The sequence below is a fragment of the Marmota flaviventris genome, chromosome 4, assembly GCF_047511675.1.
Source record: "Marmota flaviventris isolate mMarFla1 chromosome 4, mMarFla1.hap1, whole genome shotgun sequence".
Lineage (NCBI taxonomy): Eukaryota > Metazoa > Chordata > Mammalia > Rodentia > Sciuridae > Marmota > Marmota flaviventris.
This window is the reverse complement of record NC_092501.1, coordinates 87,172,391-87,186,229: the sequence shown is the minus strand read 5'-3', so window position 1 is coordinate 87,186,229 and position 13,839 is coordinate 87,172,391. Positions and strand designations below refer to the sequence as shown.

The 13,839-nt window shown below is 33.9% G+C and overlaps 1 protein-coding gene, 1 non-coding gene and 1 pseudogene across 5 annotated transcripts in view; all 3 read right to left on the bottom strand.

Moving 5' to 3' along the window:
* Window positions 1-211: 211 nt before the first annotated feature.
* Zdhhc20 (zinc finger DHHC-type palmitoyltransferase 20) overlaps window positions 212-13,839 on the bottom strand; it is a 79,066-nt gene continuing 65,438 nt past the window's right edge. For 2 of the 4 annotated variants that reach the window (XM_027941550.2, XM_071611336.1), the window contains 5 exons: window positions 13,684-13,810; window positions 9,123-9,209; window positions 7,610-7,725; window positions 5,634-5,710; window positions 212-3,861 (listed from right to left, as the gene is read on the bottom strand). In XM_027941550.2, coding sequence (XP_027797351.1) covers window positions 5,673-5,710; window positions 7,610-7,725; window positions 9,123-9,209; window positions 13,684-13,810 — 368 coding nt within the window. In that variant the 3' untranslated portion in view covers window positions 212-3,861; window positions 5,634-5,672. Of the gene's footprint in view, window positions 3,862-5,633; window positions 5,711-7,609; window positions 7,726-8,085; window positions 8,131-9,122; window positions 9,210-13,683; window positions 13,811-13,839 lie in introns of those variants that run through there. The other 2 variants (XM_027941551.2, XM_071611335.1) reach the window with 2 other exon arrangements.
* On the bottom strand, window positions 9,835-9,936 carry LOC114097661 (U6 spliceosomal RNA). The gene has a single exon (XR_003583614.1). It is a non-coding gene; the product is annotated as a U6 spliceosomal RNA (small nuclear RNA).
* Window positions 12,513-13,397, bottom strand: LOC114097599 (large ribosomal subunit protein eL30 pseudogene; annotated as a pseudogene).

Below are 13,839 nucleotides of genomic sequence, written 5' to 3'. Positions count from 1 at the left end.
CTAAATGAAACTCTTTAGGTATTAAATTAAACTAGTAAATACAACTTTATTGCACCGTGTACATATCATCTTAGAGGAGGTTTTCCTAAATTATTAGTCTATTTCTGTAAAATACTATAAGATTTTCAAATTGACCAAAATAATAATTATTTTTCTCATCTGGCAAATACCACTTTATAACAAAAACAAACAAAAAACTCAAAAACAAGACTGTATATATATTTATTTATTTATTAATAAAGTAAATATGATTTTTGAAAAAAATTGTTTAATTGTTCTGCATAAATGTTAATGTAGGTTAGGCCATCCAAAAGACAGAGTCAACATTAAGTAATGGTCCAGGATTATACAAATGAGAAATAAATACAAGGTTTATGGTTCTTCATAAGACAACCAAGGTAAACTGTATTTCAAATTTGTTTCTATAAAAGCATTATTAAAGATCACTTTTAAAATAGAGTCCATCTTTTCTTTTAAATGGGCATAGACTCATCTGCAATCATATACAAATATAATTAACTTAGCTAGTAGCTTTCTTACTCTTTTATTACAAATACAATTCCTTGCTTCTTTATGCAACCCAACAAAATAATATAGAGGAGTCATCAGAAAAATATGGACTTTCTTCATCTACACTGCATTTTAAATTGAAATTGAAAAAAATACAGTTTAGATCATTATGAAACATGGATTTCAGATTTACAGACTACCTGTATCTAACAGGTTATTAGATATGGTCTTTATTTTGGCTGAAATGCAAAAATATGATTAATTTCTTAATAACACATTATTTAAAAATATTTTTCATTGACAGCAGTGCTAGTCCTAAAACAAAATGTAAGTGAAACTTACATGTAAGTTACTGTCTATTCAATGCCCCAAATATGCAGGTCCTTTGTGTATACATTTGCAAGACAACTGAATGGAGAATCTCACATCTGATCATCTTAAATGCTCCTGTAAACATAGTCAAAATTTGCTTTCTAATAGAAATAAAATTCAAGTAAACACTGTATATTTGATTCAAACTCATCTTACAATTATACTCACTTGTGACACACTGGATCATAACCATTGAATATGTAAAAAGTTTTTTAAAAAAATCATTTTCATGTAAAGATGCACTAAGCTGTGTAAACATGTTCAACCACTAATATACTGCAGCTGCTCTTTGGTTTGGCATAATGATATTTTGTCAGAGGACTCAGGTATCAAATCTTCAAGTAAGTCTGTGCCCAGGTAAACCAAGACTCCTAATTTGTTTTTAATGGCAATGGCAAGACCTGAAATTCAACCTTGTTTTTCCTCAGTATCATCACAAATGTTCAAGTGTTTGAAGGATGAAAAATAGTAATAATTAGAAATTTTGGCAAGGCTTCATTTTGACCTTTCTCCTCAAACAGTTGATATCAGTAATCAATACCAGTTGAAATACCAAAGAGGCAGCCTTTTCCTCGTTCCTATACCACTGGTAGGCTCTTAATGAATTGTCAGTAAAATGTATGAATAAATTCAGCTAGATTATTTAGAATATGGCAAAATGTTGGCTGTAATTAAATCAAAGGTAACTACAGTAAAAGTCTTAAACTGAAAATTTCTGAAAAGGTGTTTGTTTACTATGCTATTAAAGATATTAAATAACAAATGAGAAGAATTAAGAAAGATTATAATTCCACTTTTAAAAGTGCCTGAATAGGTTAAAGGGGAAAATTAAGCTTTTGCAATTGTTAGCCAGGTGCATGCAAATCCTCTGATCTAAATATAGATATACAAAAAGGATCAGAACATTTCTGAAAATAGTGAAGTACAGATAAACATTTACTCACTCTTTATAATATACAAACCACCAAACTGACATGTTCTTGGTTGGTAACTGATTTCTCTTAACTCTCATTCTAGTTTTCCAGAATTAAGATTAAAGAATTGAAATGAAGATAGAAGAAACCATATTATAGGACTCCAAAGTGTTTTCAAAGCTTAATTCTTCCTTTGGTCTAAAGGGGAAAAAAAATTACTTTTTAAGATTTAATAGCCGGTGGGAATTAAGCAAATCCTTCAAACTATAATCTTGGAACATCAGCTATAAAATTTATGCTAGATTTAAACAGTTATCCCTAGTATACTGGTTAACATTAGAAGAAACTGCTAAAATATTTGTTAGAGGGATGAAAAACAAGGTTATTTTGCAAAATCAGGCATTGCAGAATGTTAGAAATCATCCAGTCCAAAATATTGAGGACCCATACTTCCATTTTATATATATGGAAATTACAGCCTCTGATACTTACTTAAGCTGCTAAGATTTCTCTCTACCCACCTACTGGAAGCAACCAATCATTTCAAGGATGTGTATCTGATTCAATAGTATAAATGAGAAGTAACATTTCTACATTATCTTTTAATATGATATTGTACTATTCTCTAGAATACAGCAATTCATGTCATTTAAGTTAAGATTTTAAAAGGAAAAGTGTATCTGGCGAGAATAAACTGCTAATAAGAAGTCAGATTTAAGATTTTGCAGTTAAGAGTAGAATCCACTTCTCAGAGACTGGGACTTTTAAATCACTACTCAGATTTAGAATTTCTTCCTAAAAGCAGTATTACTCTCAAGTATTGTTCCTACTTTATACTTTAAGTCACTGTTTATAAGTTATAGGATCACTATAAAAAGTTTCAAAGAAAAATTTAGTTATTACTTAAATTGAAATTTAAAAGTCAACTCAACAGCATGTTTTATTCTCAATACATTTAGCACTGAAAAAGAAAAAAAAAAATTTTTTTCCCAGTACTGGCAATTGAACCCAGGGCCTCATGCATGCTAGGCAAAAACTCTACTACTGCACTAAATCCCCAGCCCTTTTTATTTTATTCTGAGACAGGGTCTTGCTAAATTGCCTGGGCTGACCTCAAACTTGCAATTCTCTTGCCTCAGCCTCCCCAGGAATTGGGATTGGGTGTACTAATGCATCTGGCTTGAAAATATTTTTCAACACCTTACAGTATCCTGTCTACCTTTTTCTTTATTTTTCTTTTAGCCACTTCCATCTATCCCTATTGTGCCCAACTTTTCTATATCACAAATACCTTTGTGTTTCCCCTACCCATATAAATAACCCCTGACAGTTCAACAAAAAGTAATAAAAAAAGCATTGTACCCAAAATATTTCTTATACTTCCAAGATTTTTTTAAGCCTTTGGCATATACTATACTACATGGTTGTACTAATGCTTCTAAGCCATCAATAAATTATCCCCATGAATTCTATGTTCTAAATGATTAGATATCTGAATCATTCTGAGTGTTATTATAGCCAACAATAAAAAATTTTATTAAAAATGTTGAAAAGTATAAAATAGTAATTATAAATTAGCAAATACTCAATAAAAAAGCAGTTATTTTCTTTCTCTTATACAGTACAAGCAACAGTAATTTGGATATTATTCACTTTCAGCCACCATTTACCCTAGATATACTTCATTTAAGACAAGTTTTTAGTTTGTGTTTTTGGAGTGAGAACCTATCTGAATACCAAGAAATAATTCTAATATTGTAATTCAGATATCAAAAAAATACTTATGCACATAAGTGATGACAGCACATATTATAGCATGTCGTAACAGGTATTATTTCCAAAGTAAAATCAAGTCACTTTTGAGCTGTGAGTCAATGTTGCACAAATGGACACTTAAAATTAAGGCATCATTCTGCTTGTAGTGCTCCTGTGGATCCAGCGAACTGTACAAAGGCTTCCTTTTTTAAAAAATATATCTTCTGTTATACTCAAATTATTTCATTCCTTTGATCATTTTCTTGCAAATAAAATTGAAAATATCAGTCGACAATGTGTTTTTATACACCTATGAAAACAGAAACAATTGAATTAGTTAAAATTAGATTTTTTTATTTCTCAAAATATTAAATGGCTCTGTGGGCTAAGATATAAAGATGATACTATTATAAGATAGGAAATAAATTCTTTATTGTTACTAAATTTGTTTATTTTTTAATTAAAAAAACTTTTTGGTACCAGGTACTGAACCCGGGGTACTTAACCACTGAGTTACATCCCCAACCCTTTTTATTTTTATTTTGAGATAATATCTCACTAAATTGCTTTGGACCTTGCTAAGTTGCTGAGGCTGGTTTCAAACTCTGGATCCTCCTGCCTCAGCCTCCTGAGTTGCTGGGATTACAGTTGTGCACCACAGTGCCCAGCTAATGTTACTAAAGTTTTTTACTTTTTTTTTTTTTTTAGTTGTAGATGGATACATTTATTTATTTTTATGTGGTGCTGAGGATTGAACCCAGTACCTCACAAATGCTAGGCAAGTATTCTACCACTAAGCTACAACCCCAGTCCCAACGTAACTAAATTTAATAAAGATTTTTTAATAAACAGTAAGTAGGGAATAACCCTTTCTTTTCCTAAGGAATCAAGATTAACAGAGGGGGATTCTTTTTTAAAAAATTATTTATTTTCGGGCGGGGGATGTGGCTCAAGTGGTAGCACGCTTGCCTGGCATGCGTGCGGCCCGGGTTCGATCCTCAGCACCACATACAAACAAAGATGTTGTGTCCGCCGAAAACTAAAAAATAAATATTAAAAATTCTCTCTCTCTCTCTGGACTCTCTCTCTTTAAAAAAAAAAAAAATTTATTTATTTTAAGAGGGGAATTCATCACTTCCTGATGTTAACATGGGAATCATCAGATGAGGTATCTACCTTCACCTCTTCAGAGTTTGCTGTAGATGTGGGGAAGTTCCCAGAGTGTCCATTAGAGAAACTTCAGCTAGTGACTCTCAACAACCACAAGTTTCAGTCAGTATCCTGCCTACATTAAGAAACAATGTAGAAGCAGTACTGAGCGCCTCTCCAGGAACAAGGGCTGTTTCATAGCTACAGCTTTTGGTACAAGTCTATGTTTGCACATACACTTTAGTTCCTCTTCAGACCACAGCCTACTCTGCCCAATGTGACACTCTGCCAAGCCATCCCAAGCTTGTGATCTCATTCTGTCCTAGGTCCTAGGCTTCAGCTCTACTTGTGGACACAGGCACCAGGTCTGCTGTAAGGACCTGATTAGCCTCTGATGAGCCTGAAATCAAGTAAGCTGATGCTCTGCTAGTTGAGACTCCATGTGAGATACCTTTGGAAAACTGAACTGCTGGAAAGGAACTGGTAGTAACTGTGCACAGTTGTCCTAAGCAGTAAATTTGTGGTAATTTGTTACACAGCAACAATCTGTTGGTGTGTCTTTATAAAACTAAATAAATAACATCATGAACATCTTAAATCTTTTTCAGCCTGTAATCATTCTTCTCTGGATCAAATTGTGGGCAAAAATCATCTTTAAAAAAAAACTAATAAGGTACTGTTTACTGAAAAGTTAGTTGTCCACATACCAATCATAAACTATTTCTATTTTTCCTTCATTTATCTCTCCACCAAATGTTTTTTTCATTGTGCTAGGAGTAGTAAGAGAAACGAAATTTTGGCATATGTTACCCTCCAATCTTTTCTATACTATTGTATTGATATAATGAAAAAAAAAAGCAAATGTTTTGAGGTTATGAAATATGCAAATATAAACTACATTTGCTCAAGGAAATTACCTTTATACTGTCTTACCTTGGTTTTATCAAATGGTTAGTTATGAACAAGTGGTACTCAATTTTCTATTGCCACTGTAACATGATTATTTGTCCCTGTAAGCACATAATTATATATGACATGAAAAAAATATTAAGTTCCTGGCTAAATGATAAAATTGATTACAGTAAAGACAAATATTATGTAAGCACTAAATATGTTTATAGCACAAACCATTTGCCTTCTCTACACGGAGAAGTGAATAAAGAGCATTGTGTCAGAAGTCTAGTTTCATATTTAGCCCCATAGTATACAACGGCATTAAAGATGTTAAGCAGCAATAATTTAAAAGTCCATAAAATGAATTTTTCCACTTATACAAGATCCTAAATAAGATTCTAAACTTACTAATTTAAGAAAATGTTTAAATGCTGCTAAAAGCCAAAGAAATACTTCTTTCTAAAGAAGATAAATTCTGACAGCAAGTTTTTAGTATTATTTCCTAGAGTTGGTACAAATTGATTTTAAGATCTCAAACTTTTTTTTTTTAACAGTGCAGGAAGACACGACAATATTATTATTCCTATTAAGAAATACCTCATGCCGAGAGAAGGAAAATTGCATGGTAATGGAAGGAGACCCTCAGGGTTATACAGTGGAGGAGGTAGAGAGAGAGGAGGGGAGGGGGGAGGGTGGAGGATGGGAAAGGCAGTGGAGCACAACAGACACTAGTATGGCAATTTGTAAATCAATGGATGTGTAATTGATGTGATTCTGCAATCTGTGTATGGGGTGAAGGTGGGAGTTCATAACCCACGTGAATCAAAGTGTGGAATATGATATGTCAAGAAATTTGTAATGTTTTGAACAACCCACAATAAAAAATTAAAAAAAAAAATAAAATAAAATAAATGCTCCATTTATTCCCTGGAAAAAAAAAAAAAAAAAAAAAGAAATACCTCATGCCGAGCATAGTGGCGCATGCCTGTAATCCCAGTGGCTCAGGAGGCTGAGGCAGGAGGATTGCAAGTTCAAAGCCAGCCTCAGCAAAAGCAAGATGTTAAGCAACTCAGTGAGACCTTGTCTCTAAATAAAATACAAAATAGGGCTGGGGAATGTGGCTCAGTGGCTGAGTGCCCCTGAGTTCAATCCCTGATACTGCCCCCCCCCCCAAAAAAAAGAAACACCTCAGACATGTATTCAGCTAGTTAAGTAAACCCAGATCTGATTAAAAATCCCACTTCAATTTTATCAACTACTCTATAATTCATGAAATGAGTCATTAAGAAAGGTTAAAACAAGAGGGGGGAGGTGTAGCTAAGTGATAAAGCACTTGCCTAGCACCTGTATGGCCTTGGGTTTGAGCCTAGAACTATATAGAAAAATAAAGCACATTCAGTGTATCTTTTCTTTTGTGGGGGCGAGGAGAGTGTTGGGGGTGGAACCCAGGCCCTCATGCATGCTAGGAGAGTGCTGTACCTCTAAAGGTACATCCTAGTCCCCATATTCCTTTAAAATATTTTTGAGACAGGGTCTTGCTAAATTGCCTAGGCTGGCCTTGACCTATAGTTTCTCCTGCCTCAGCTTCTCAAATAGTTGGGATTACAGGTGGGCCTTACCACACTGGGTCCAGTGCACTCTTAAAGAGTACTATAATTTTTAAAAATTAGTTTCAATAAGTATGAGCTAGAATCCTGAATAATAGTTATTTAGAACATTATTTGAAATAGCGTATGTCAAAAGGACTTTCCACACTACTGAAGAAATGTGTGGTTGGAAAACAAAAAAAACAGCTGAATGCAATAAAAAACATTATACCTGCCTTTCTCTGCCCCCTTTCCTCACAGAAGCCGCCAATAAACACAAACATCCCATTTATAAGACATTTTATTACAGTTTCACATTTCAGTATTTCAAAATATCACATTGTTTTGTTTTTTTCAACATTTATTAAATCTGTTGCTTTTCATTTGAACCAAATAGGTGAAGCAGTGTTTTCAGGTGAGAATTATTACCTGATCTGACAACACCTTCTTCAGCTCCATTCTCTAGCCATTGAGATTCATTGTCCAACAAACGGTTTTTTGATTCACTAAGTGGTCTGATAGGAAAAGGTTGATTTGAGCCAATACTGAAAAGAGGAACAAATAACTTAGTAAATTGTTTAATGCTAAATTAAGGATACTTAATAAATTAATAAGCAGCATATTAGTATTCCTTCTCCTAAATATGTGAGGGCAACTCATGAGATCTCAGCCATCTGAAAAAGCCACCTTGAAAAGGAAAATATGCCCACGGACCCCCCCACCCCAATGAAATGGCTCTCTGGACCCAAGAATCTGTATTCTAAAACTGCAAATGAAACAATTAGACAAAAGAAAAAAGCTTCAGAGGCCAGTCTGAAAAGTTTTAACACTATGTTAATCAGGTGCCATAAGGTAGTATGAGGACAGGTGAGGAGCTATGTCTGTGGCCAGTACAAAAAAATTACCTGTCATTTCCCAAGTTTTCTGCTTTCTACCTCGCCAGTTTAGATCTAAGGGGAAAAAATGATTTAGTGATTTAGCGTTGACTTATTTTTCTAGCTAAGAGAACCAGGGAAGGAGGGGAATGGAGGAAGGAAAGGAGGAAAAGGAATAAAAATTTATTTGGTGTCTGATGTGGGCCAGAGAGTGTGCTAGACTCTATAAATGTGTATGTATGCACATCATTTTGACCCTTTCAGTAACCCCTGGAGGCAAGTCTCATTATCTTCATTTTACAGAGGTGGAAACTGAGGCTCAGACAGTTTCAATGACTTGTTCAGAGACTACAATAAATGTTAGAACTCTAAGTTCTAAGGCCTTAGGTTGTAGGTTCTAAGGCCTATGTCTTCTAATATTAATATGTTAGCTTGGAACTTATGACCCCTCCTCCCCTATAATCTATTTCTGTCATAAATATGGCTCAACTATTTCACTTTGGCAGAATTTTCTCTAGATTCTTTAAAATTTCATTTAAATTGAACTATTTCACGGAATTGATGAAAATTTGCTTACCATACAAATATTATGAGAAAAAATTCCTTAAGATGAATAAGAAAAAATTGTTTGAATCCTCATTATTTTGATAGTATAGCTAAAAACCTACTTATCATAATAAAATGTAACTAGTATAATGACTAATTTCTTTGAAGAATACCTCACTTTTTAGGAAGATGCACCATATTTACTTGCTTCCTAGTTTGCCCAGACATTTCCAACATTTTGTGATTGTCCTAGTTTAAAATTTTTTTTTTCTTTCAGTAGTGGGATTGAACTCATGGCCTCACATGTTCCAGTAAAGAGCTCTATCACTGAGCCACATCCCCAGCCTGCATATTAGGCACATATACATATTAAACTTCAGTTAAAAACTTTAAATAGATTTTTTTTCTTATCTATGGTGGCTTACTGGATTATTGTTGTATATATTCATAAGATATGTATGTATAACACAAGTATACAGTTGTTTAGCAAAAAAAAAAACTTAGGGACAAAAAAAGCACACCTTCTGGAATGTTCACTTTGGCCTGTAGCAGCTTGTTCTGGATCCATCCCAACAAGGCGAGTTGGAAAACTGCAACCATCACCCAAACTGCATAATGAGAAACAGTGATAACCTGAATCATATTAAGTTATTCAAAGTGGTCAAATTTAATGTCTTTCAGGAGCATGGGAGAAAGAAATGTTCTTTTCAGAGAATAATTCCTAGGATTTCTAATTTAGAAGGCTTCTACCTCTAATGAAGGCTCTTTTCTTTTATAATTTACACATAGTTAGAAATAATCTACTAAGATCTACTAAAGATCATGATGCCTAGTTTACACCTCAAACAGAACTATTCAAGTATGTGGATAATTGAGTTTTCATTATAATCATTTAAGACATCATCCAGGCTAAATGAAATTCAAGATATAAGTTCCACATGTTTATTCATTCAACAACATTCATTAAACAAATATTTAGGGCTGGGGATATAGCTCAGTACTGAACTCCTTGAATGGGTGAGTTCCTGGGTTGGTTCTCTAGTTAATATTGAGCACTACAAAACAATAAAAACCCCAATGTCATAGGTATCTGTTGAATACCTATGATATTCTGGGTAATATTTTACACACTAGGGTTATAACAGTGAACAAAAGAAAATCTCTATCTTCAAGAAGCTTACAGCCAAAAAAGGTTAAGTTATATCTTACTTTCACTTTTTTTTTTTTTTTTTTTTTAATATGGAGCTTCATGAATTTGTATGTCATCCCTGTGCAGGGACCATGCTAATCTTCTCCATATCATTCCAATTTTAGTATATGTGCTTAACATACCACAACTGTATACAACAGAGCAAAAAAAAAAAAACTTAGGGACAAAAAAAGCCAAGAGAGAATAACTGGTAAATTTGCCCATAGTCTTAAACAGCCAGAAACGGGACAGCATACAACATAACTTTTTAAAAAACAGAACAAGACTGTGGTCTCAGAAAGAAAAAAAAAAAAAAAAAAAGAAGTGAGTCCCAGCTTTTTGCCAGAACCTCAGCATCAGGAGGGGAATCCAAGCAAAGTAAGGTAGTTATATTGCATTGAGGTAACAGAGATAGGAGCTTTGAGAAGCCAAGTGGCAAGAATTTATAAGACATAGCTGAGAAAGAGGAAGACACACAGAGAAATGGCTACAGATATATCCACATACTGTACTTGAATCTTTTGATGAACAGTAAGCTACACAGGTGAACTGGGAAAAGAACATTGGGAAGTGTAAGTTGAACAGATTCACAGTTTCCACAAGGAGGCATTAAAATTGACCAGCCAGAATACAGAGATCTCACTGAACACATGGTTTTGAAAGAAACCCCACCTTTATTATAGCATTAAACTAGCTGCAGAGAAAATGCTATGCTGGATCCATCCTAGTGAAGCTTAAAATAAACCTCAAAAATCCCAAACTGAGCCTGACATGATGGTGCATGCCTGTAATCCCAGTAGCTTGGGAGGTTGAGACAGGAGGATCACAATTTCAAAGCCAGCTTCAGCAATTTAATGAGGCCCATCTCTAAAGTAAATACTAAGAAAAAGGTCTGCAGATGTGGCTCAGTGGTTAAGCACCCCTGGGTTCAATCCCCAGTACCAAAACAAACAGCAACAACAATCCCAAGCTGAAACATAAGTACCCACCTGCCAAAACAAAATTCAATTCTTTATACAGACAATAAAATCTAGATACTCAGCAAAATAGCATTCAAAATGTCACCAGCCAATAGAAAGTTACTAGGCATAAAAAGCAGCAGAAAATGTGATCTCACAGCTAAGGGGTGGGGTGTGGGGTGGAGATGCAAATCAATAGAAAAGAATCAGAAAATCAGCAATTTCAGTGAAAGACTTCAAAACAGTGATTATAAATGTGAACTTAAAGGAAAAGTGGATACACAGAAAATAAATATGAGATATAAAAAAGAACCAAACTGACATTCTAAAGCTGAAAAATGCAACATCTATAATGAAAAAGTTATTGGATAAGTTTACCAACACAGTAGACAATGTAGAAGAAGAGATCCATGAATTTATAGATAAAACAAGAGAAACTAACCAAGATGGAGCAAACACAGAAAAGAAGATGGGAAACAAGGATAGAACAGCAAATCAGAAAATGACTTGTGGGTCACTACAAAGCAATTTAACATATATATACTTGAGAGTAGGAAAAAAAAAGCTGTTGGGGAAAGGGAATAAGAGTGCAGTAGGCAAAAGAATAAAACCACACAAACAAAAATTATAAAACTACAACAGAACAACTAAAGACATAATCAATAAAAATTTTCGAATCTGATGAAAACCATAAATTTACAAATTCAAGAAGCCTTAAAGATCACTAGGTAGAATAAACACCAAGAAATATCATCATGTTCAAACTGCTTAAAACCAGTGGGGAAGTTAAAATTTTAGAACCATGGGGATGTGCTGACAGTAATTTGCAATTTGCAGAATAAAGTAAGAGGTTGGTTGGGCAGAAACCATGCAAAGCAGAAGATAACAGAAACATATCTTTAAAGAAAGGGAGGAAAAAAAAAACATGAATTCATTGATTAGAGGAAATAACAATTAGTCCTGTTCCAAACACTGGGAATAGAAAAATCTTGAACACATGAGACAATTCATAAAGTAAACAAAAGGAAGTAATGAATCTGAGTACATAGTAATAAGATCTATAAAAAATGAAACATACAAAGATGGAACAAAAATGTACATTAACTAAGCTGTGGAAAACCCTTCAGAATAACTCATATGTAGTTGATGTTGCTGCAGTAATAAGAAAGAAGATAAAAGAAAAAATGGTTAACAATTTTTCCGATATTGATGAAAACTACAAAACCAAGGCAAGAAGGTCAACTAATCCAAGCAAAAGAAACACGAAGAAAATTAAACCAAGGTTTGCCATAATCAAACTTCATCAAAGTAATAGCAACCAAAGAAAAGACACATTATATAGAAAGTGAAAAAGTAAGAGTGACCACAAACTTCTCAAAAGAAAAAATGCAAGTCAGGAGACAGTGAAACAACATCTATAATTCTATCAAGAAGAAATGTCCTTCACAAATGAAATCCAAATAAGTCATTTTCAGCCTCACAAAAAAAGGCAATTTGGTTAATTAAGGAAAAACCCTATGACTCAAACCAGTCTGCCACACTAATTTCAAATTTCCCTCCCTTTTCTATAATGTCTTTGGTATATAGATGGCCTAAAAGAGCTGGGAATTACAGGGAGAAATGAAAATTCAATCAACTTGAACATATTTTTCTTTTACCCTTGAGGTAAAACTGCATATGTGTTTGGTTTTCTTTTTCTTTTTCTGAATGAAGTGTTTTTAAAACAAGCTCTGCCAAGTTTTATTAAAGAAAAATTTTAAATGTTTTACTTTTCACCAGTCTGTTCTGGCATGCTTCTAATGATATAAGAATCACCTGGATCAATGATAGACAGTGTGCACACTCTGTAGTATTTTCCACATGCTGTGCCCAATTCAATATTATTGCCACTGTAGTGATGGACACCAGTTTTGGCCAACATGGCATAGTACTCTATTTCAGATTTCATCAAAGTGGACAATTGTTGGAGAGGATGACCAATTTCGCTTTGCCCTGTCTGATCATCTTCAGAGTTTGCTTGTAGCCCAGTACATACTTTCCTCTTTTCAAAACAAGATGGAGCCGAGAGTTGATCGACTCTAGAGACTTTTTCGTCTTTTTTGTGGCCACTATCTTCCTGCCTTAGATGTAGGAGGGCCCCCCACCAAGAGCAGCCATCAAGATGGCCAGAGAGCTAGAAAGGAAGGCGTGTTTGGTTTTCTTTAAGAATGAAAAACACATAATTCACATCTGTGATGGAATCTTTGTAGCTATGGGTGAGAGGTGTAAATTCTTAAGATTCTTTATTTTAGTTTCTTTCTTTTGATTTTTTTTAGTTGTAGATGGACACAGTAACTTTATCTTTATTTATTTTTTATGTGGTGCTGAGGATTGAACCCAGGGCCTCACATATGCAAGGCAAGCACTCTACCACTGAGCTACAAATCAAGCCCATGTTTTCTTTTTTTTTTTTTTTTTTTTTTTGATGCTGGGGATTGAACCCAGGGTCTTGTGCATGCAAAGCAAGCATTTTACCAACTGACTATATATCCAGCCCTTCTTTCTTTTTCAGTTGTCAGTTGACCTTTATTTTATTTATTTATATGTGGTGCTGAGAATCAAACCCACTGCCTCACACATGCTAGGCAAGCACTCTGCCACTGACCCATAATCCCAGCCCGCAGTTTATTTTCATTTGGAAGGAAAAAGTGATTCTTATTGTTTTACAAGTCATCTTTTTTTTTCCACTTACCATTCAAATATTTGTTCAAACTTTCCTTTACTGTTTATCTAATAAAAACATTTTATATGCAATCAATGTATTTGAATTTTCATTTCAAGGCTTGTAAAAATGTCACAATGTATTATATTCTCTGAATGAATCTTAAGATATTTTACCAGAGATATTGATTACACAGACTCCATAATTTCTCAGAACTACATTTTATAAATTACCTTGTAAATATTGGAAGTAACCAATATTTCTTTTCGTCACCAAAGACTTGTCTCCAGTTTTTACTGTATCCAAGAGAGAAACCATGTGCATCAACTCCATATGAAAATGTGGGTGTACGAAATGATTCTGTTAAAAGAAAAAAAAAAAAAACTACA